Source organism: Phocoena phocoena, chromosome 13 (assembly GCF_963924675.1).
Source record: "Phocoena phocoena chromosome 13, mPhoPho1.1, whole genome shotgun sequence".
Classification (NCBI taxonomy): Eukaryota; Metazoa; Chordata; class Mammalia; order Artiodactyla; family Phocoenidae; genus Phocoena; species Phocoena phocoena.
Window position 1 is genome coordinate 65,552,379 of NC_089231.1, and position 23,237 is coordinate 65,575,615.

The window sequence follows — 23,237 nt, forward strand, 5'->3', positions numbered from 1 at the left end:
AAAAGGATGTCAGAGGAGAAAAACCAGGTTTCGGTTTATAAAACGTCCGACTCATAGAAGAAAAGCTGGCGCCCAGCTCGCCGGGTCCGAGACAAGTCGCGCCACGCGCGTCACCACGTGGAGTTTCGTTGCATGTTCTGAAGCGGTTTAAAAAGAGCTGTGAGTGGCCGGAGGGCTGGTCAGTGCTGTCGCAGGCCTGGTGCCCGGTCCCAGCGCGCACGTGGGGCGGCGTGGCCCCTGCTCTGGGTCTCCTCCCAGGGAGCCGGCCGCCCCTCCCTGTGGTCCCTCGGACCCCCATGCAGAGTGGGGCCACGTCGGGAAGGCAGGGTTGTGTGGCAGGAGGGGCTCGGGGTGGACTTGGTGACAGCTCCTCAAGTCTTCACAGGCCCTCAGCTACACGGGGAGCCTGCTGTCTACAGAGCGTGCACGTGTGTGTGTGCGTGTGCGTGCGCGAGTGTGTCTACTTACCTAGCGATCTATCCGTACATATTCACGTTTGCGGAAACGTGGGGGCCGAGGAGGCGGGGCGGGGGACACGCTCCGGGCCCCCGTTTTCTGCCCCCGTGCTGGTCACCAGCGTGGGTGGGGGTGTGATGCCCCAGTCTCGCCACAGCTGACGCTGGCTCCTCAGCAGAGGCCGATGTACTTGAGGTTGTTCTGGATGATGACGTCGGTCACCGCGTCAAACACGAACTGGATGTTACTGGTGTCGGTGGCACAGGTGAAGTGGGAGTAGATCTCCTTGGTCTCCTTGTTGCGGTTCAGGTCCTCGAACTGCCGCTGGATGTAGACGGCGGCCTCCTCGTAGGTGTTCTGGCCGCTGTACTCGGGGAAGCACACGGTGAGCGGGATGCGCCGGATCTTCTGCGCCAGCAGGTCCTTCTTGTTGAGGAAGAGGATGAGGGAGGTGCTGACGAACCAGTTGTTGTTGCAGATGGAGTCAAAGAGGCGCAGGCTCTCCGCCATCCGGCTCTGGGGGGGGAGGGGGGGCGGTCAGCACGGCCTGGCCCTGGTAGGCCCAAGAGCACCCTCCCCGCCGGGCCCCAGCTGGCCCTGTGCTCTCTGACTCCGCTGGCCCCCTCTGGCCCCCGTGGTCGCTGACAGCACGTGGCTTCAGGGCTGCTGGCTGGGGCCCCGCGCCTGCACGGGCAAGCCCCGCCTCCCACGGGGGCACTGTCTCTGCATCCCCCGCAGGCAGCACGTGGGCAGCCTCCCCGGCAGTCAGCCCCGCCTGCTGGGGTTTGGCTGGCCCCGTGCCTCCATCCTGCCAGGCAGGGCATCAGTCCTCACTGGAGTCCGCGAGGGGGAGGCCTGTGTTCACGAAAGCAAGGGTGCAGGGCAGAGCTGGGCAGGCCTGGCCCCTGCCAGCGGTGTGCTCACTCAAGGCCACACGGAGGATCCCGTGGCCGCCCCGCCCCCACCAGCACAGAGGACACGAGGATGGCGGCCAGGAGGCACCGTGACCACAGAGCGTGGCCCTGGCCCTCTCTACCTCCCCTTGAGGACCGTGACCCTGCTGCGGAGCCTCTGGGTTTTCAAGGAACCTAGGGCCCCCGTCTGACTCCCACGCACAACTGACCGTCCTACTTCTAAAGGGACTCCTGCTGCTGGTGAAAGCTGCCCCATGTTTGAAAGTAAAATGAATGAGATGAGCGTCCCAAGTGTGGGGCCAGTGTAGATCGGAGGTATCGGATTTAAGGACTTTTCTGACGACGTGGTAACAACAGGGAAGCTGCAGCTGGTGCTGATGGGTGGACACAGGCACCGGCCTGCTCCACCCTCACACCTTCCTATCCCCATTCTGCAGATAAAGAAACTGAGGCCTGGAGAGGCAGGAAATGTGCTCTAAGTCCCACGGCCAGGAGCTCTAGGCTTGCTGCTCCTCCAAGGTGGACGGGCAGTGCTGCTGGCCCCAGGGTGGCAGTGCCCGGGGGAGGCCCCACAAAGCCCTGCATTCCCACAGAACCTGCCTTCTCTGAGAGACATGGTCTGACAGCATCAGTGCTGAGAAGGAGCCACCGCCCCCCACCACAACGTAGACATTGCCTCAAGGTCCTGCACTCCACCGGGGAGGGCCCGTTTCCAAAACCCACCCTGTGCCTTCTTTAGAACAAGCTCAGGAATAACAGACGCTCTGAAAGTGAGTAGTCTCAGGTCTTGGGTGTGTGTGGGGTGGGGTAAGCCTTCTGCAGAGAGAAACAGGATGCAGGACCCCCAGGTGTGCCTGGAGGAGCGGACGACGTTCCACACGCAGTTATGTGGTGGTCCAGGAATGTTACATTCTACTGGGTAGTAATTAGTGCTAATGGATTTCCGGAAGCTGCGTGGTAGGGACCAGCAGAGCTGTCATATCTCATGGGAATGACGTCACAATCAGACGCTGTGCTTCTGACCCCAGATTTCACATCAGATAAATAACAGATGTGGCCATTAGCATGTATTCATTAATCCACGGAGCAGACACTTGCTGAGCAGGCTCTGAGGGCCGCCAGCAGGTCCCAGATCTCGTGCCGGTGACGGGGCCCCAGAGACGAGAGGCCAGTGGCCAGGCCAGGCCGAGCCCTGGGTGTGGAGTGGCGTTCAAGGATGGGTGGGCAAGCGTGGAGTGGGGCCAGGCACGGGTGCTGGGATGAGCATCTGCACAGGGCCTGGGCCTGCCTCCATGTACCGTGCTAGGTCACTGGGGGTGAGAGCCAGGTGCCTCCCGCATCCAGGCCAGCTGCTCCTGCTGAAACAGTGCACGTGTGCCGAGAGGGGTCGGTCCTCCAGGGCATGTGTGCGTGGGAAGAGCTCAGCTGCCACGTCCCGCGTGGAGCAGGCCCCAGGGCCCCGACAAGCTGCGTCTGCCCTTCCTGCTCAGCGCACCCCAGGCTGACTTCAGACCCCAGGGGCCGGCCCCTCTACCCCACAGACGTCCCTCCGAGCCTCGCCAGGCAACAGAGGGCAGAGGAGGCCGGCAGGACGGGCACTGCTGTGCGGCCTGAGCAGGACAGACAGACGCCCCTCGTGTCCGGCCCTTGCCCACACCTGGGGCTCCTCTTGCTCTCCAGGCAGGTGGGGCTCAGGTTTCCCTGTTCCCTCCCTCTCCCTTGGGACAAACCGTGGGGACCCACACGGGCCATCCTTTAGGCGGGCAGCGCTCAGGGAGCCCGTGGGAGGCACTGACTGGCCGGGCTGGACAAACACAGGAGCCTGGGAGCTCCACCTGCTCTCCCCCAAAGCCGCTGGGGGAGCACGGCGAAGGGGGCACTGTGCCCCGGCACCCACCACACAGAGGTCCCTCAGCCAGGAGAGGAGCCATCCCAGAAGGCACTAGGCGGGCAGGGGGAGCTGGAGCCCCTTGGTGCTACCACCACTGCTGTGCGGGCTCCTGGAGCCAGCGCAGGAGCCAGCGCATGGGCGCGCGGGCCGAGCAGCATGCTGACACCTGAATCACAGATCACTGAGAAAGGAACGTGCTGTTTTGAGCCGTAACTCTGGAAACCGTGAGAAGTACGCACAAGAGTATGCGTACGGGAGGAAGGCGCACCGGGCAGGGCCTCCCCCAGGGCCCCCTCCCCGTTCGGCTCGCCCTCCGTGGCCTCACCCACGACTCCTCTTCCCAGCCCCGCACCCCGGCGCCCCCTCCTGCCGCACACGTCTGGGGTGCTCTGGCACCAGGATGGAATCCCAGTCCCTCGGTCTGCGTTCAGGGCCTCCCTGGTCCTGAGGGTGTGCTCAGCCTGGGGGCCAGCTGTGGCCCCGTTCTCCCCGACGCCACCCTGCCACCCGGTTCTGACTCTACCCACTTGGTGCTGTGGGTCACAGGGCTGGGCCCCGTCCTCATGTGGTCCACTGGGCCCTGGGGTGAATGAAGCTGGGGCAGCTTTGGAGTCACCGGACTCTGCCCATCATGCCTTGTCTTGCCATGACTTCCACCAGCCTGACGCAGATATCCTCTCGCTGCAAGCCGGGGAGGCCACCCACCTCACACAGGGGATGGGGCCCTGGACAGGCAACTCCCAGGGCTGGGTGAGGACCCCGTGTCTGCACCAACCCCAGTGCTCCCCCAGCAGGAGGCCCTCCACGCCCTCAGCTCTGCAGCTGCTCCTCCCAGGAGAAAATACCCCACGACTGCTTGCCTGCGATGCCACCCAGGGCTCTGGTGCCCACCCAGCTCTCTCCAGGAGCTGCTCACAGTGAGAAACATCGTGTACAGAGATGACACACAGCAGATGATTCCCGTCAGAGGCCTGGGCAGTGGTGGCAATCCCACGCTCGGGAAGGAGCAGGAACCAGTGATTTGTAACAGCACACGTCAGACCCTGGGAGGCAGCTGGACAGTCCCCAGGGTGGCGCACAAGTCATTTCTCAGCCATTTGCAGAGAAAGCTCCTGCTTGGACACGTCTGAATACACTCAACCTCATCGAACAGACTGGACTTTCCCCAGGGGGCTGCAGCTGGTGACCCCCCTCTGAGGGGCTTCCAGCTTGCTGGTCGGAGACTGGAATCTTTGCTAAGTGCCGAGCTCAGTGGTGGAGGCCTTTACCCTGAGCACAACCGCCACGTGACAGCACCCGTGGTGGCCTGGACCAGACCGGCTCCTGGAACATCCTGAGGAGGCCGGGGCTGGGGCGTGAAGGGGAGCCTCGGCCCTGGTCCCCCATGAAGGCTCCCCTGAGTCACGAAAGGGCAGGTGTCCCTGTTATGGGTACAGATTTGCGGCCTGCGGTTCGCTCTCACCACCAGGGCTCGCTGAACCTTGGACAAGTCCTTTCTCCTCTCCCAGCCTCAGTGTCCTCATCTGTAAAATGGGGACGATCACGGCACCCAGCACCAGGACTGCTGCAGGAGCAACAGTGTTGGTTTGAGAGAAACCAGGTTTGCTGGGCCTCGGCCTGTGGCTGCCTTCCCAGCAGACAGTCTGCATGCCACTCACTGCCGGCGCCCTGGCACTGGGGTGACCTCATCTCCTCTTGTCCAAGACCTGCCTCCCTCCCCACCGGCACAGAGCCTCTGTGGGAGGTGGGATGGAGAGGGAGGGGTCTGGACTCTGCAGACCCGGCTCAGCTGCCATCCTGAGCCCCCAGGGCCACCAGCACCTCCCCCCAGGCTGCTGGCTCCCAGCTCTGCCTGGTTCCTCTGCTCTGGGGGCTCCATAACTGCTCAGCCTGGAGACCCAACGGCTGCCCAGAACCTGTGACACCCACTCAGCCCCTCGCTCACTGTTGCAAGGGCACAGGACAGCACCGATTGCCAGGCGAGCATTTCCTTGATTTAATAGGCCAAGAGGGCTGCCTTTGGCTTCCTCGCGGGCTGGCTGGCGGGCACTGGCCCCAAATGTGGACGCCCAAGTCCAGCCCTGCACTCTACAAAAGGGGAGCACGGGTTCCCCAACAGGCAAGGGAGCCACCCGAACGCTGACTGCTCGGCTCGCCCTGGGCACAGCAGAGGCTCCAGTCCCAGACCTCATAAAGTGCTGGTGATGTCAAGGTTTCAGCCCTTCCCAGAACCGGCCCAAACCCCAGGGCCCGGGAGACCCGGAAACCCCAGCCCGCCGGCACGCCAACAACCTTCACCGCTAGGCCCGCACCCCCGCCCCTCCTCAGCCTCCGTGGGCAGAGGCGCTCCAGGCGCCCTTCTAGGTGTGAGGAGGACGGAGGAGAGGTGAGCTTGTGGAGTGGCCAACGAGGGCCAGAACCCCTGCTCTGCCAGCCGCCAGCTCCTGTTTGTTCTGAGCCTCAGTTTCCCCACCTGTACAGCATGGTCTGTTAGGGATCCTGCTCACGAGGCTGGGGGCTAAAACGTGACACTTCTGGAAAGTTGAGTCTCCATGCCGGGCACCAGTGACCAGAGCGGCCATCACGGCATGACTCAGAGATAAAAGGGGAGGTGGCCTGGAGCAGGGGGCCCTGTGAGGCTAGGATGAGGCAACAGGAAGCCAGCCACGGCCAAGGCCTGGGGCCGCAGCGGGCAGCCGGCAGGGGGAAGAGGATGCAGCGGGGCTGGGCCTTGGCGCTGGCTCCGCTGCTTGGGGCTCAGAGCCCAGGGAGGCTCTGTCCCACCCTGGGACTCAGGTTTCTCGTCCCTAACACGAGTTCTCAGTTCCGTTTCAGTCCGGGAAGCCCAGGTCTGCCTGTTGTAGGAGCGCCTGGAGTGTTTGTTCTTGGGAACTGTGAATTTAGCTTTAAACGCTGGAAGCAGAGCTGGGAGGCTGGGCTGAGGACATGAATGAGCTCCATTCACCACGATGGTGCCAGCCCTGAGGCTCAGCCACCAGGCCCCACCCGGGCAATGGTGCCAGGCTCCAAGGGCGCTGAGGGCGGGACCAGGCAGTGAGGCCTCCTGGCAGCACCCTGGCTGCATGGGCCAAGGGGGAGGGTCCAGCCAGGGCTGGATATCGAGCTGGCACCAACAGCCAAGCCTCTGCTCCCTCTGTGGTGGTGTGGCTCGAGGGGTGCGGAGGCGCGTCTGACCCAGCGAGCGGCACGTCCCAAAGGGAAGTCTGGGGTCGTCCTCTGTGCGGCGCTGACTGCCCTCCCCGCCTCCACTGCCCGGGAGGCAGGTGAGGCCCGGAGCCCTGTGCTCTGGGCCTGGTGGGTAGGAGGAGCCCCCGAGACCTCCCTGGCCCACCCTGAGTCCTGCCGGGGGAGCCGGGCTTGGACATCCCCAGCCTTCTCCAGCAGGGAGAGGGCGAGTGGGCCCTACCGTCACACCCAGGTCCCAAGGTCCGGGCAGGTGCACAGGGGTCGGGGTGGCGGGGCCTGTGTTAGATGTGTCTGTAACTGTGGAAAGGTGTGAAGGCAGGATTGCACCTCTGGAGTAAAACCCCTCCACGGATGGCACTGGCTGCTCAGGGAAGGAGCTTATTCTTTGTCACCAAAGAAGTGGGGGGCTGGTCGTTGGGGGTGAGAGAGGGGTGTTTTTATCTTCATGCAAAGCTGCAGAGAAGTCTAGTGCGGCCTGGGGGTGCTCAGGGGGCCCTGCTGGGAGGTGCCTTGGGCTCCGTGGGGAAGAGGCAGGGCCCAGCCCTCAGGCTGCCCAGTGGCTTGAAGCCCTGAGCTCCCCTACTCGTCCACCGAGGGTCCTTATCCTTCCAGAGCTTATTTCCCTTTTGGGGCTCCAGCTTGTCTCGGGTCGTGGAGGTGGCTCAGGCGAGCAAGGCCCTGGCTTGCGTCTGCCCTTAGGCTGCGGGGTGCAGGCAGGAGGGCTCCCTGGGATCAGGGTGGGGTGGCAAGGAGCAGAGCAACAGCCCCAGACTGAGCTGGAGGCCTCAGGCAGCGAGGCAGCATGGCCGCGCCGTCCTGGCAGAAGCCCAGTGCAGAGCCGGTGCAGGAGATGACTCAGACCTCCACTCACGCCCGCAGGGATGGGAATGGGACGCTCGGGCCTCCCCAGGCAGCCCTGGCTCCCCACTGTCACCAGAATCTGTGTTTCTCCACACACACACACACCCACCCCCAGTATCGCGTCCCTCATTGGAAGTGTTTGCAGGAGGGCAGGGCCTGTGTGCTTGGCTCACCCAGGCCTGGATGGAGTCACTATAGCCCTGTGCAGACAAGAGAGCAGATGTGGTGGTGGTCCAGCGCCCACAGGGAGATGCAGGCGAGAAGGCCTCAGAGCTGCCCTCTGCGCTGGCCAGCGCAGGAGTGGGGCAGCCCCTCGGGCCCTTCCTAACACTGAGAGTCTGTGACGGCAGCTGCCACCCAGGGCAGCTGCTCCCCTCCCTTGGTTGAGCTTATACTCAGACACTCAGCATGCAGTTTCCATGGCAACTGGGGAGGAAGCCTCCACCCTCGGGCCTCGCACAGCAGCACAGCAACACAGACCGAAGGCAGAAGACGCTCCATCTTTGAGCTGGGCCAGGTGTCCCTCTCCACAGGGGCACACAGGCCCAGCCCTGGCTGGCTGGCCAGACCACACTGTCCATCACTGTCTACTTCTTGGGAGTGGGGGTAGGGGGGCCTCCGGGTGTTGAGGGTATCTCACTCTCCCTGGCGGGCAGGGCAGTGGGCAGGGAAGAGGGGAGGTCCTTCTGGTACCAGCTCCTGCCTGCAGTGCCCTGGGTGGGTGGCACTCCCAGTGGGAGGGGCGGGGGTGGGATTGTTACGGAAGGATGGTGCCTCGCCCTCGACAGCTGCCCCTGGAGGCTCTGGGCCTTGCTCCTCCTCTGCGCGGAGGCTGCTGTGATGTGCAGAGGTCCAGCTCTCTGCTCCTCTCAGAGCAGTGGCTGTGAGGGCTTCTCCCCACATCCCCGTTTATGGATGTGGAAATGGGGGCTGTGAGGGCCAGCCTGGCCTGCCCAGGCCCCTCTGCCCCAAGGAGAGCTTCCGATGGCCACAGCCACCCCTTGGTCCTTGCCATCCCCATCCGGCTCCTGGCCTCAGGCAACGGGGAGGTGCCTGGGGACAGAGCTGGATGACCGGGGTCAAGTCCAGACCAACCTGGTTAGCGCTCCTCACTTCTTCCTCCCCCAAGCCTAAGTGCTGGCCGCGCCAGAATGGAGAATTGGATTAATGAGGCTAATGGATCAATGAGCCCCTGACTGTCCCCGGGGCTCATCTGCACGGGTGGCCCATTGTGGGTGGTGCCGCAGCCTGTGCGGGGGCAACAGGGCGAGCTGGGGGTGCTGCCGCCCTCCCCCTTCTCTCTCTGGGGTGGGCAGCGTTCCCCCTTGGCTGCTCAGGGTCAGTGCACCCATTCCTCAAGTCTGGGCCCTGGAGCCCACGGAGCCACACTGCCCCTGCACCCTGTGGGCCCTGGGGACACCCAGGCCAAGATCGACTGGCATGGCCCTGCCGCACAGGCAGCTCACTCCCCGTGCCCCTCCCGCCGCTGCCTTCCCCTCCACCAGGCACAGCCACGGCGCTTCTCGGCACCCCGTCCCCCTTCCAGTCCCTCAGCACGTTCCTACCCCACCTTCTCATGTCCCTGGGACCTCAGAGGCCTCCCAGTGCAGGCCCTGATCCCCTACTCTGACCCTTGGCACCAGACGCCCACTCAAACCAGCGCCACCCCCCCATCTTCTGTCTGACCCCCTTTCTCCCCGGCTCACTTCAGCTTTAGGGCTCGCTGGGTGATGTGAGTGGGTCAGGCTGAAAGGAGTGGGGGCCTGAGCGAGGAGCCCTGAGGCAGCCCCACCCCAAGCCTCCATGGCTGCCTCGGTTGGCCTTGGACTTGGCCTCACCCAAGAGTTTCAGGTCCTGCCAACCAGGAGATAGCAGTTATTCTGGGCTGTCGGGAAGTGAGTCACGGTAGAAACGTGGTCGACAGGCAGTGACAGGAAGCTGGAGGCCCAGCATCCCTACCACCGACACTGGCGTCCAAGATCCAAGCCCGGCCTCTCCCGGCACCTTTCCCTGGACGTCAAGCAGTCACTCTCGGAAACACAGAGAGAAGCAAGGGGCAATCCTGGCTTAAGAGAACTGAGGCCCTAGGAGCGGACACACATGCACTGACCACCCAGTGCCAAGCCAGCAAGCTGGAGCAGGTGGCATGGAGGGAGGGCACTGTCTGGCTGCCTCTGCCAGGGGAGGCAGTACCCACGAGTGGACACAACCCCCCGACAGAGGCCAGGGTCCCGGAGTCGGGCCATGGGCTCTACCTGCAACTGTCCAGTTGACAGCACCTCCAGCCACACCTGGAATCTCCTTCCCACCTCTCCCTGCCTCTGCTCCGTGTCTCTGCAACCTGGGGTCACTTCGCTGCCCTGTGCATAGCCCTCCAGCAGCTCCCATCCCAGCGGGGTGACCCGGCACCTTCTGCCTGGCCCCAACTCATCCCCGCGTGGGACCTTCACCAGGCTGTCCTCCCCTGGGTCCCAGCGGAGGGGTGGGCTCTCAAGGGCATCCCTGAGCCTCCCTGAAGTAGCCAGTCGCCAGCTGGAACCCTTCTGTTGATTTGCTGTGGCTTTGAGCACCACCACCCGGTCTGCGGGGGCTGCTCTCTCCAGCGCCTGGCAGGGTGAGTGGTCTGCTGGCCGCGGGGCCACGGCAGGCAGGGCTGGATGGTGCGGGATGTAGGTGGTCGGTAAGGCGGCCGTGTGCAGGGGTTACAGTGAGAGGACGCCGGGCGCCGCGTGTCCTGCCTGTCCAGGTGGTCGGACCTGGCCACTGGGGAGGGGCCCGCCTGCGCCCCCAGCCTCCCCTCCTCCCAACCAGGACCCTGACACTTGGCAGCGCTGGGCCTCCCCCGCTCCCTGCAGCAGGCTCCGTGCCGTCCTGGCCCTTCGCCGGCAGTGGCCTGTGTCCGTTCTCGCCTCAGCGCCATCGTGGAGCAAAATGAGGGGAAAAAGCGTTTACAGGCAGGTGCCCTTCTGGCTTTAAAACCATCAGGAACCCCCTGACCTGCCGGGGATGAAGGCTCGGGGTTCATCTTCCTCCCCCAAACTCCGGGGTTTGTGCGGCGACCCCAGGACCGACTCCACTGTGTGTCCCCGTCGGTGCCCCAGTTCCTGCTGCTCTGACCCCTGGCCTCCGCGCCACCTGCAGACGAGCAGCCCGAGGGGCCGCGGAAGTCGCGGCCAGAGTGTGGGGATTAGCGAGCAGCACAGAGGGATTGGCGCTTGGGGCGGTGCACCTCGCACCCCACAGTCCTGGTGCTCACAGCCCTTGGCCCCCCTCCCCAGGCACGAGAAGGGGGCTCAGCAAAGGGCCACCGCCTCTCACCTCCCAGGGGGCGGCTTGCTGCAGCCCAGGTGGGGGCAGGAGGAGGCTCGGCCCTGCAGGCCTTGGGCCAGTGGCAGATGGGGCTTCACTGGGGCGGGAGTGTGTTCCGACGGGTCCAGAGGTCAGAGGCACCGTCTGTGTGTCCGCTGCCCCCCATCGAGTGACAGCTGTGACGCTCGTAGTAACAGCGCCGCAGGCCTGCCACTTCAAACAGTAGGGCTGTTTAAACAAGATAACAGGCTGCGGGGAAGCTGTGCTCGGGCCCTAATGGCCTGAAACCCATCCTGAACCTGCCAGAAACAGCGGAAGCTCAGCCTCGGGCCACCTCGCCTGATGCCACCTGTCCCCGCCCCATGCTCAGCACCCACCTTCTCCAGGCAGCCTGTTTGTTGGTCCCCCGTCTCCCAAAGTATACGGCTCAGAGGGGGCTAGGGTGACCCAGAGTAGCAGCAAGTGTGGCAGCCCGCCTGGGGGGCTTAGAGGTTTGTGTGCAGGGTCCGTGACAGCACCTGAGGCCCAGCCTCTTTCCCCTGCCCTCGTCCTCCCACCCGGACATCTGCCCCCGGAGAGGAAGGACCGCACCCTGGGCCCCACCGTTTCCCCAGGTGCCCGGCACGGGGCTGGGACCGGGGTGCCTCGGGACGAGTGTGCTCCACCGAGCGCCCCCCTTCCACTGACACAGCCATGCTGTCCTCGGCGTCCTCAGGAGCCAGACAGCCCAGATGGACCACAGGTGGCCACGTGATGACCCTGGGGCCACACAGGCAGGTCACTGCCCCACCCCAGCACCAAAACACGCTCATGCCCTGGCTGGGGACTTTGCCCACCTGACCGAGCTGTCCCCTGGGAGTCTGTGTGGCCAGCCAGCCCCTGCACCCCAAACACACATCATTCTTCTGCTCTCTGTTCTCACTGAGCCTCAGAATCAATGACCGACAGGATCTCAGGGCCAGAAAGGACCATTCCTGATCCCACAGGTGTCCAGTAGAGCCCCGGGCAGGTGTGACGAGGGCAGTGGGCATCTCGTAACTTTGCATGGGGGGGGACTGAGTTAGAATTGACTCCCAGATTCCCAAGGCCACACTTGGAGCACTTGCTCTGCAAGGGCTGGAGCTCTGTGTCCCGCTCCCAGCTCCCAATGTCATGCCCAGGCCCAGGGAGGAAGGGTGGCAGCCTAGGATGAGGTCTGGGCTCTGGGTCCCACCTGCTCTCACCTCATCCGCCCACCTCCCCCCACCTCCAACCGCTCCGCTACCAGGGAGGATGCCTCTTCTAAAGCCCCAGTCCTTCCAGTCCTTTTCAGCTTCAGCTGAAATGAGAACTGCTTTCTATTTGTTTTTGTGTTAAATCTTGCTGGCTCGATCCAAGCCCCCCTGCTGTCAGTCACTGACGGGGAAGTTAGCAGACAGCATGCTGCAAGTGCCTGCAGGCCTGGCCTGGCTTGCAGACCATCACTGCCACCATGGGAGGCAACGGCAGTGCAAACAGCCCTCCTGGGACCAGATTGAGGACCCCCTGGGCCCCAACACCCTTGCCTAACACTGTTCAGCAAGACGGAGCTTCTGCACCCCTGGGCACAGCCCTGGGCCACCCCTCCTGGAGTAAAGGCTGGAGAGCCATGGGCAGCAGGTGGCCAGTTCCTGCAGGGACACGAGAAGCTGGGGACAGGGCTGGGGGGTGGGTAGACATCTCAGTGGGGAACCTCTGCTTGTGGCCAAACAAGATGGATTTCAGAAATGCTCATCCTTAGGAAGTAATATTTGGGCCACTGCTGCCCATTATAACCCTGGCTTCTCCATCAGCAGGGGGTCGGGGCTGGGCAAGGGCAGTCTTCCGGGGTCTCAGCTCCACTGAGAAACTGATCGAAGTGACAGAGCCTCTCTCAGGAAGGATGCCTCCATGTGCTGGTGCAGCCATACAATCGGGACGCGGTTTAGGGAATTCCGCAGGACCCTGGGACCACGGCAGGGCCCGCGAGCCTGGGAACACTGCTCCTACCTGTGGGGGCACCTGGCGCTTTATCCTGCCCCAGATGCTGTCAGTGTGGCTGACATACCCCACACCCTGCTAGGTACTCGGTGGCTGACAGCGTTCTCCCGGTGCTCGCCCTGGCCAGCACGGTCCAAGCCTCTCAGCCCCCTTTGCAGGTGAAGCAGGGGGATGAAGAAGCTGGGTGGGGCCCTGCTTCTGGTTCCCAAGCCCTTGTCTTCGTGTCACTGCCTCTTGAGTGGGTCCTCGAAACCTCACCCTCCTCCAGCTGTGACCACCCGTATCACCCCCAGGGCTGGGCCAGCCCATCCCCCCAGACTGGCAGTATGGCAGGAGATACCGGGCCACGGGGTCACAGCAGCTGTGCCTGGGGACAGAGCACTGGGCAGGAGCAGGAACAAGGTTCGGGGGAAGGGCGTGCCAGAGGCCGGCTGGTCAGCAGCTCATGGCTGTGGTCTCAGTGAATCCAGGCTGGAGTCACACGCAGTGTCTCCATCCATGTCCTCCACAACCATTGGGGACAGTAGGTTTCCCACCCCCAGGGGCTCCTTGCTGTCCAGAAGAGACCTCCTGCCCTCCCTGGGCCCCACACCACTGCAGCAGGGGCTGGGATGCCCCGGGAGGAACATGTGCTGTGTCAGGGCTGGTGGTGCCCAATGCCAGGTCCCCTGGTCAGCTGTGCTACAAAAGGCCAGCCTGCTAGGTTTGGGCATCAAAGGAGAGCGTGGTGACAGTTCTGCCCAGCGCCTCCTCTGTCCTGATTCAGTGTGGTCTCTGGCCTTGGTGATGCCACATCCTGATGCCCCAGGCTGTGCTGGGGGTGGGACTTGGCACCGGGACCTCGCCCAGGTGGCCCAGCTCTCCATGGCCCCCCAAAACCCCTCGGTACTGAGAGGCACTTGCAGCCTGGCCCTGGGAAGCCTGAGCAGGAATGGGGAGTGGGGGGCTGGGTGGTTGTCTCTTGTGAGAAGAACAGGAAATGGCAGGAGGGCACTGTGTTCCCTGCAGGCCTGTGCGATTCCCACAGCCTTCCCAGCCACCAAACCAGGCAGGGTGGCCCAGGCCACAGGGGAGGCCACGGGGCTGACCAGGGTCTAAGCTCCACTGCTGGGCATCCCCCTCCATCAGAGCGCCAGCCCCAGAGTCCCAGGCCCTGCAGGCACCAAGCACAGGCACCTGGCAGATGTCAAAACTGCATCCTGTCCTTGAGCCACGGATCTGTCGTCTGGCTTCGCAGACAAGGGAGCCACGACTGGACCAGCCTGTCCAGCTGAGGACGCACAGGACTGGGGCTGCATGTGGTCGGCCCCCTCTCGCCTCCTGAGGTCCTGTCTTTGGGCAGATGAGGCTGAAAGAGGAGCCGAGGGGGCGTCCCTGGAGCCGGCAGGCAGTAAACAAAGGGCCGGGGTGGGAAGCCGCCCAAGAACTACAGGTTGCCCCAGTCAGCTGTTCCAGACTGTTCTTTCCCCAGCGGCTGGCAGTTGGCTGCAGAGCTGGTTTCCTGGAGCCTGAGACACAGGCCCAGAGGCTATGGCTTCTGGGGAACATGGAGCTGTGCCATGTGGCTTGGAGGCTCTGGGCCTCCTCAGCCAGAATGCCGTCAGCCTTCCCAGGGTCACCGAAGGCCCGAAAAGGTGTGTGGGGTTGTGGCCTGGGGCTGGCCTCAGCAGAAACCTCAGGACGTGAGGCCCAGGGCCTCTGGGTGACTGTGGTTTTATTCATGAAACTAGAGCAAATACATGAGCTGAGGAGACACCAGCTAGGGGTGATGAAGACAGGGTCAGGGTGAGCTGTGGCCCAGGTTCCCGGGCCAGCCTGAGTTCGGTCTCTGGATCTGAGGACATGTGTCCAGTAGGGAGCCACGTGCAGGGAACAGGGCCACCTTCTGCTCTATCCGGGGGGCCCCCCTCAGATGACCATGCTCCCTTCCCCTAGCGGACTGTATTCAGATCTACCAAAACACTAGACTGTCAGAGCCAGAGGGGCCTGCGGGGGGGCGGGGGCAGTCCCCGAGTTCCGTTAGCACAGAAGCCTTTCTCAGTGTTGTTCAGGCCAGTTGTCTGTGCTGGTTACCGAGGGTCCCCCAGTGGTCTCAGCCAGCTCCCTGGAGCCTGTTCTTGCTAAGTGGAGAAGTTGTTTTTCAGTTCTCAGATTATAGAAATCCCTTAAAACAATAATAATCTGCGTCTTAAAAACCCCTCTGGGTTCTGACGTGTGCGTAAGGAGTGGGGCTAATGCGCTCAGGAAACTAACTAACCCGCGGGCCTGGGCGCTGAGTGGGATGCGGGCTGGGGAGGTCCCTCTGCCCTGAGCTCCTGTTAAGTGCGGGATACAGATGTTCCGCGGGGTGCAGGGACATTGAGAAGAGCAGATCACCCGGCAGAGAGGATGTACGCAGACATGGGAGCTGCAGAGGCCCTGATGAGCCCTGGCAGCAATGTCTACCCCAGGCGGTGCTGCGAGTGGGGCTTGGCACCCGGGACCTCGCCCAGCCAGCCCAGCTCTCCATGGCCCCCCCAAACCCCTCGGTCCTGCCTCTGTGGGCCGCCCCCACAGGCCCCACGACGCAGGCTGGACGCGCAAGGTCGAGCCCAGATTACCATCCCCACCTTCATCCCAATCTGTCCAGGCCCTGCTCCCTTCTCCCCTGCAAGGCGGTCTCTAGGGCAGGAGGCCCCCTGGGGTTCTCTGGACCCAGAGAGCTGCTGCACTGGGGTGCCTCGGGGCCAGCCACAGCCAGCATGGGGCCAGCGGATGTGGGTACTGGGGGAGCCACTCTAGCCTCCAGGGGTTGCTCAATGCGGTCCCCATGTGACCTCAGGGGAGGAAGGGCCACAGTCGCCTCTGTCCCTCACTGCTTCCAGAACAAGCCCCATGGGGCCTGTCCTCAAGCGGGGACCCGGGAGGCCCAGCTGGAGCAGATTCGCACGTGAGTCCAACATGCTGACAGACATGGCAGAACCAGCCGGCTCCAGGCTGCTCCCCTATGCAGAGGCTTGATTCTCGTGAACCTGCCCGGGGAGAGCGTGAAGCCATCTGGCAAATGACCATTCGCAAGCAGGACGAACGTGAACAGAAAAGACAGGTGTGGTCACAGGGCCAGAGCAGGGAGGCGCTGAGGGGTCACAGAGGAGGCTGACAGCTCTTTAAAAGGATGCAGACAGTGAACACTGTAGTTCACCGATGAATGAGCCTGACGGGCAGGCCCTTCCAGCCAGGGCTCGGGGGTCACCGGCTGCAGGAGGCTGGTGAATGTTTAACATCTGGCTGGGGTGGGGGCCGGCTGTAGAGGCTGCCAACTTCCATGGTGTCATTACTCTCACCTGGCTGATTTTAAGCTACCAACATTATGTCAAACAGCTCACAAACTTCTTAAAAACGGAAAAATTGGCACTTGTGAGCTGGTGCTGGCCAGCCACTGCCCTCCAGTGGATGGGTGTGCTGTGCAGGTGGGGGCCAGCGCTGCCCACAGAGCACCAATGGCGCCTGCCTCCTCCCTCCCAGGGCTGGTCCGCGACCTGGCAAGAGGCTGACCCCAACCCGCCTATGGGGGAAGGATTGCAGCCTCAGATCCGAGGGACACGTGGACACCCCCATGCAGATTCCACCAGGGCATGTGGCAAAGGCTGTCGTGTGGGAGAGGTGGAGCGTGGACGGGGTGGGGGGGCACGTCCCACCTGCTCCACTGTGTCCAGTGACAGCCTGTGCCTGGGGTTGGGGGGGCGCTCTAGTGACGTGGCAGGAGGTGGCCACCATGGAGGGGCGGGCACACAAAGATCCCAGGGTGAGGAGCGGGGCTGGAGGGAGGCCACACTGAGTGGCAGGTGGCCTGCCTGTCCTTCTGTCCTTCCGTCTGGCTGACCTCTGCTGGAGGACCTATTCTGGGCACGAGCTGAGCACAAAGGGAGCAGGAAGCAGGAGCCCTTGGGAATGCCCAGTGTGACAGGGCAGGGAGAACGGAGGAAGTTGCCATAGAGAGGGGCCTCGTGCTCGGCTGCCCTGGGAGCAGGGGAGGGCCAGTTGCGGCTGCTGCCTCTCCACCCACCCTCCCCCTCACCCACGCGAGGCTCAGGGCCCACAGAGGGGAGGACCACATGGCCTCAGCCCCCTTAGGGCTGAGATAAGGGCCAGGCAGTGGAGCGAGGAACCCGGCTAGTGCCAGGGCCGGAGGAGCCCACACAGAGGTGGGTACTGTTCACAAGCGCCGGCAGCGGCTCTGGGCCACCAACGATCCGGCTGTGAGTGCACACCTGGCCCCCTCGAGCCGCCACACGTCTCCAACACTTGGGAGGGGTAACAGGCCACAGAGAAAAAGGGCTGGGCTGAGCCTGGAGGGGGACGCCAGCGGGGGGAGCGCTCGGGGCCAGCCGAGCCCTGTGCTCGCTGCACCCGGTGTGAGGCACCGTGGTGGCCCTGCCGGGGGCCTGGCCCTCTAGCTGCCTTTGCCTCCTGGCTCTGGTCCAGGAGGCCTCTGCTGTCCCAGGGGCAGCGTGGTTTGCAGAGGTCAAAGGTGCATGTGGCCCTGGCACATCACGAGACCAGAAGGAGCTGCTGGGGAGACCAGTGCCTGGTGGGGGAGGCTGGTGGCCTCTGGCGGGTCAATGGCACGCTTCTCTGGCCCTGTCCCAAGTCCCCACGGCACGGTTCCTGGAACTATGTCCTCCACCGGGTCGGGAGCAGGAGGCAGAGTGGGGACCTGCTCTGCTGGAGCTCCCTGTGGTCCTGCCACTGAAGGGGTGGGGGCTGCTGGGCCAGTGCCAACCCTCACGGCCACTCAAGTCCCCCGAATCCTGCTCACTGCCCCCACCCTGGGACCCATGAAGAGTGATCTCTGGGCCTCAGTGCCCTCATCGGCAAAGTTGGCTGGTTAAGGGCACTGAAGGGTACGTCAGGGCCCTTCCTAATCTAAGCCGGGTATCATCCACCTCTCGCATCTCCCACTTGTAACCACATCCTTTGCACAAATGCCACCCCCTCTGTCACCAGCAGGTGACGGTCAGTTTTGCCGCAGACCCAGGCAGCACCATTTTGTGACACAGTGCCGTTCATCGTATCACTGAAACATGCTCCCTTTTTGGGCTGAATGACAAAGCACACTATTTGTAGGACAGCCTGGAGCAGCCCCCCTCCTCGGGCACACTGCACACACACGTTAAGGCCTGCGGCTGCCCACCCAGCAGGTGCACAGCAGGTATACAACAGGCGCACGGCAGGCCTGCTGACAGCTTCACCAGGAAAGGGCAGCGAGCGAGCCGCTGAGGGTGCTCCCGTGAGAACACTGACACCTCACAGCTGCCTCGTCCTCCCCTTCTGAAGGACCCCCCACCATGCAGAGGCCATGGGTCCATCAGCAGGTGCGCTGGGCTGAGGCTGGGTGGCAGTTGACAGCAGGGTGCTGGGGTCCCGCCTGCCAGGTACTAAAAGGGGGGGTGCTGCAGGGGCTGCCATGTGGGGTGGGCGCCCAGGCGGGCCATGGCTCAGTTTCTCATCTTTCTTTACCCTGGGAAGAGGCCATGAGCCAGGCGGAGAAGGAAGTGGCTCCCCAAAGGGCGGGTGGGGCAGGGCAGCCTGCCTTGGCCCCGGGTAGCAGGTGTGGCTCGGGGAGGGCCCATGGCTGCGTGAGCTCGGACTGTGACCTGTCCTCCCACCTGTGATGGGGACCCTGGGCATGGCTGCCGCCCCACAGGACCCACCAGGTGACACATGACTGGGCTGTGCTCTGGCCTCCTCCTGACATGAAGGCCCCCTGGTGTCTGCAGGACTGCAAGGGGGGCCGGGCCCTAGGCAGGCCAAGGACCCATTAAATCCTCCTGGGACGAGGGCCTGGAATCGTCACCAAGGCTGAGCACAGCTCCTGGGATCTGCTGGTTGCCATGGTCCACAGACGCCTGGAATCTGCCCCCTGCCCAGGGGCTGCCCTGCACATGCCGCAGCCCTCCATGCCCTCTGCGCCCAGGGGTCTTGACGTCACCCTTGGGAACGCGCTGACGAGGAGGCCGGCGGGCAAGTGGGGGTGGGGCAGGGACTCCTCTACCAGGTGCAGGGAGTGGCGGGGGTTGGGGTGGGAGGAAGCCGCAGGCGCTGAGCGGGGAGGAGCTCCGAGGAGCCGTGTCCGGAGCCTGGCACCAGGCCCCGGGAGCCTCTGGTTTCTCCTGGCCGCCTGGCCTCTGCCAGGGCCCTTGGAAAGAAGACAGGGTGGCAGCCCAGTCCCAGCCCCTCCGCAGTGCTCGCCTCCCCCAAGCACGGAGAGGCGGGCTGGCTCTCCCCAGGTGGCAGTCGGACCACCTCGCGCGCCGGCGGCGGTAGCGGCGGTAGGACTCACGGCTGCTATTGTCTCTGCTCAGCAGTCTGTTCCTCATCGAGACACTGCTGGTAGAGCATGAAAGGTCAGAACCACTTGCAATCCAGTGAATTTCCAGCCTTGCTTGAGGTTCTCATCCAGAATCTCCTTTTCTGGTGAACAACCACCTCCCCAGGCCTGCCGAGTCCAGGTGGTGGGCAGGCAGGGGGCGTGGGCCTGGCCGCTGGCCTCTCCCCTCAGGAAATACTGTGATGGCCCCAGAGCCTAGCTGCCTTCAGGAGGAGGACGTACGGGCCTCACAGAGAAACCTCTGCGGGGGCCGCCTGTCCACCCAGTCATCGACGTGACCCAGCCAGGCGGCTACTTGCTCGCACACAACGGGGCCACTGTAATGAGCAACGGTGATGTTGGGGTGTGCGGGCACTGGGCGGGGGTGACGCCTGACATAAGACCTGGAGGACAGGGCAAGCGGGCAAGGTACGAGGGGCAGGGGACAGGGTGGCCACGTGCTAAAGGCTGGAGAGCTCGGAGCACGTGGGAGTGAGCCGAGCCTGCGAGGCCAGAGCAGAGAGAAGGGCTGTGGGCCGCGGGGACAGTGGGCGGAGCTGGGAGGGCCTCAGGCAGAAGCCCTGGCCTGGGGCCCATCTTTGAGGACACTTGGGCCACTTGGGCCGCCAACCCGTCACAGGCTCTGAGCAGGAAGGGCAGCCCCGTGCCTCCATGAAACACGGGACCCACGCGGGGACCAGGCTCCCTGCCCCCATGACCTGGCACACCTGTGGGCGCAGACACGGCGGGCAGGATGTGCCAGCAGACAGTCTGGGAGCCCGCCCAGCACCGAGGGAATTCACCACGCCCGTCCTGGAGATGACAGATGTGGCCCCCAGAGGCCTCCGAGCACAGGCCACCACCAGCCTCAGGACACAGCCGAAAACAGGCAGGCACCCGGAGAGCGAGACGGCTGGAGCCCAGGTGGCTGCAGACCTGCCCAGGCACCCCGCTTCGCCTCAGGGCCTGGTCAGCCCCAAGCCCTCTGCCCACGGTGATGCCTCACCGAGCAGCCTGACCTCGCTCCTCCGCTGCCCAGACCACACATGGCCCTCAAGTGCGGGCGGGCGGAAGAGGGACGAGACTCTGGAAGACAGTGTTGGGAGCAAGACGGGCTGGCCCACAGGGAGCTGCAGACTGTCCAGGCCCATGCTACTGGGACACGGCTCTGCCTCCTGTCTCCGTGGCCTCCTACAGCTGCTCCCCCTTCTCCACCAGGCTGGGCCTCCGTGCAAACCTGAAGAGTGTTGCATACCCTTCTCTATTCGGAAAGCCAGTCAGGTGCCCAGCACAGTGGCCACTACCTGCAGCCGCCCGCAGAGTTCCTGGGGCTGCAGCCCAAAATTAGGACTCCCTGCTGAACCCAACGAATAAAGCCATCACCTGCCTAAAAAGACCGGGTGTCCCTTCCTTGCATCGCCCCGTCCCCTGGTCCCTTCATTTCCCAGCATGAAGGATCCCCCTCAAGAACATCATTACCCCTTCCCCTAGGTCCCTGCCAACTTGCCACCTCCCCGAGCCCCTGGCACCCAGCCCAACACCACTTACAGCTCCTTTGCAGACTCCCTGTTTGCCCCCATGCCCCCCCACCCTCAGGATCAAAGACCTCTTAAGGGCAGATGCCAGGTCTTTGCTCGGTGGCTGCCTGGCACAGACCCTCTGCTGTGGGGCGGCCCCAGCCACACCCATCCCTATCCGTCTGAGTGGCCTCCACCACCACCGCTCCTGGGTGCCCTGGGAGACTGCAGCACCCGTGCCTGGGCCTCCTGCCTCGGTTGGGCCTGCAGTGCACTGCCCACCCTCTTCTTGCCAGGGGCCTGGCTCCCACCTGCCAGCAGCTCCCCGTAAGCCTCCACTGGCTCAGCACCGGGTCCAGGTTGTCCCTCAGCACCTCTTGCACTGCACCCACCCCTGGGGTCTCCCTGCCACGTGACTCTGAGCTCCCAGCCCACAAGGTGGTTCTCAGCCTGGGAAGAGGGCCTGAAGGAATTACCACCCCTACCTGACCCCTGGGGATTAAACCTCAGAAAAGGTTCTTAACCCTGTGGCTGACAGACTCTCAGGACCCAGACAGGGTTGCGGCGCCGAGGTTCCTGGGACGGAGCACGGTGCGCAGCTGGTGGGAGCTGCTGCATTTACTGAACTGCCGCACGGACCAACAACTGGATGCCCGGCCTGTGCCGTGTCCTGTAGGGCAGCCAGACTCTCTCTTGCCTCCAGAGTCACTCCCTGTGCACCTGGCCACACTCAACCTCACCTGCGGCGAAGCCCCTCGTGGTGCCAGCTTCCCCTCCTCCCCACCCCCAGGTGGCCAACATGCTCTGGGAGCCGAGAAGCAGGCCCTGCTCAGCAGAGGGCTGGCCCTCTGCACCCCGAGAGCATCAGGCATGGGGTGTGCGGTCTGCTCGCAGCACCTAGGTGAGGCCTCCTGGGCCTGTGAGCACCACGAGGGCAGTGCTGTCTGCAGCCAGTGAGGGTGGCATAGCACAGAGGGTATCCCTGCCCGGTGGAACCCAGGGTGGGGTTAGAGTGGAGTTGGGGGCCCCCCAGCTGGGGCGGCCACTGAGAGCTGCCCTCCAGGCAGACATCCTGACAGCAGGCGCTACCCTGAGGTCCTCGCTGGAGCCGCCCTGGCCCCCCTTGGACAGCAGCCACTCCCCTCCCGCCCTGGACACAGCCAGGATCCCGCCGGCTCCCACGTGGCAGCAACGAGCAGAAGAAGAGCCCGGTCACGCACTCACCGTCTGGTTGTCCTCATAGAGCTTCAGGTCGTAGCCACTAAGCTCCACGCAGAAGATGATGGCGGTGACGCCCTCGAAGCAGTGGATCCACTTTTTGCGCTCTGACCTCTGCCCGCCCACGTCCACCATCTTGAAGGTGAGCTCCTTGAAGGTGAACTTGTTCTCCACGATGCCCGTGGTCATGTCCCGGGAGCGCAGGATGTCCTCCACGGTGGGCACGTAGTCGGGCGCGGCGATGCGCTCCAGGTCGTTCAGGTAGTAGGCCGCGTTGTCCTCCAGGTGGTACTCGCTGGAGCGGCCGAAGCAGGCCTGCGCCCCGGGGTCGGCCCACAGCCGCCGCATGACACCCAGCAGCTCAGGTGTGATCTCGCCCTTGCTCTCGGCGGGGCCCGTCAGCGCGAATAGCTGCACGGCGTCGTAGGCGCGGTCGGGGTTGTGGAAGTCGATCTTGAGCGCGGCCAGGGCACGGATGATGCGGGTCAGCGAGTCAATGGCGTTGTAGATAATGAGCGGCTTGTACTCCTTGCAGGCCTCCAGGTTGAAGCCGCCGCTGTGGATGATCTTCATCTGCTTCACAATGGTGCTCTTGCCCGAGTTGCTGGTGCCCAGAAGGAGCAGCTTGATCTCGCGGCGCTGCCGCTGGCTCTCCGAACGCAGGTGGCGGTCAATTCGCCGGGACCGCCGTGCTGCCTCTTTCTCCTCTGAGCTTTGCCGACATCCCATGGTCCGGCAGCGGCGGGCCCAGACGTGGAGCACGGGACGGGGCGCCTCTCCCGGTGGCCACCGAGCGGGGGAGCTGAGACTCGAGGCAGGTGCGCCCAGTGGATGGGAGCCGGTGCCCTGGAGCGCTCAGCGTGGGTGGGGGGGCGAGGCCATGCCCCACTGCAGCCCTTGCCCCGGCGCCTCCTCTCCAGCTGGCATGGCTCTTGTGCTGTGGGAGGCGGCTGAGCCCTCCCTCAGGGACACTCCACCTCCCAGGGCCACCGCGGGGCCAGATGCGCCGCAGTCATTCCCTGTCCTCCTGACGGTGGGAAGTCGTCTGGTCGCTGGTTGCTGGGGTGATGCTGCCGAGTGTGGCTGGAGGGCTGGCTGCCAGTAAGGATGTCGCGGGCTCTCCCTGTGGTCCCCCTGCCTCGGGCATCCGCCTTCACCTGCCAACAAGGGAACAGCATGAGCCTCCTCCCACTGCAGGCTGGGTGGGCAGGGAAGCCCTGGACGGCGGGAAGCGGCCTGGGGAATGATGAATCAGAGCCCCCCCCCACGCCCCCCAAGTGGAGCTCAAACCCCAGCAAAACATGCCTGACCACCACCCTGCACCCCTCCCCGCCGGCCAGCGGCCTGAGGCCGGCGCTCAAGGAAAGAGTGCCCACAGCTAGGCCAGGACCAGGCCTGAGGGTCTTCAGAGGGAAGAGAGCACAGCACCCCGCCACTCTGCCCTGCCCACCCAGACCCGGCGACCTCACCCTCGCCGAGCCTCAGACCTCCGTCTGGTGGTGGTTAGGACTCCACGT

The 23,237-nt window shown here is 64.1% G+C and overlaps 2 protein-coding genes across 2 annotated transcripts in view; one reads left to right on the forward strand and one right to left on the reverse strand.

The window, feature by feature from the left end:
- The window catches only part of RSPH14 (radial spoke head 14 homolog), a 60,765-nt gene that overhangs the window by 10,582 nt on the left and 26,946 nt on the right, over positions 1-23,237 (forward strand). The window lies entirely within an intron of this gene.
- Positions 628-22,449, reverse strand: GNAZ (G protein subunit alpha z). The gene is made up of 2 exons (XM_065889310.1): positions 21,727-22,449; positions 628-972 (listed from the first exon to the last, which is right to left on the reverse strand). The coding sequence occupies exons 1-2, from the start codon at positions 22,447-22,449 to the stop codon at positions 628-630; spliced, it is 1,068 nt and encodes a 355-aa protein (XP_065745382.1).

Bases quoted from the DNA above. Each gene is read 5' to 3' on its own strand.
- GNAZ (XM_065889310.1), bottom strand. From the start codon at position 22,449: ATGGGATGTCGGCAAAGCTCAGAGGAGAAAGAGGCAGCACGGCGGTCC. The intron at 973-21,726 runs GTGAGTGCGTGA...CTCCCCCCCCAG, and splicing joins TCTATGAGGACAACCAGACG to AGCCGGATGGCGGAGAGCCT.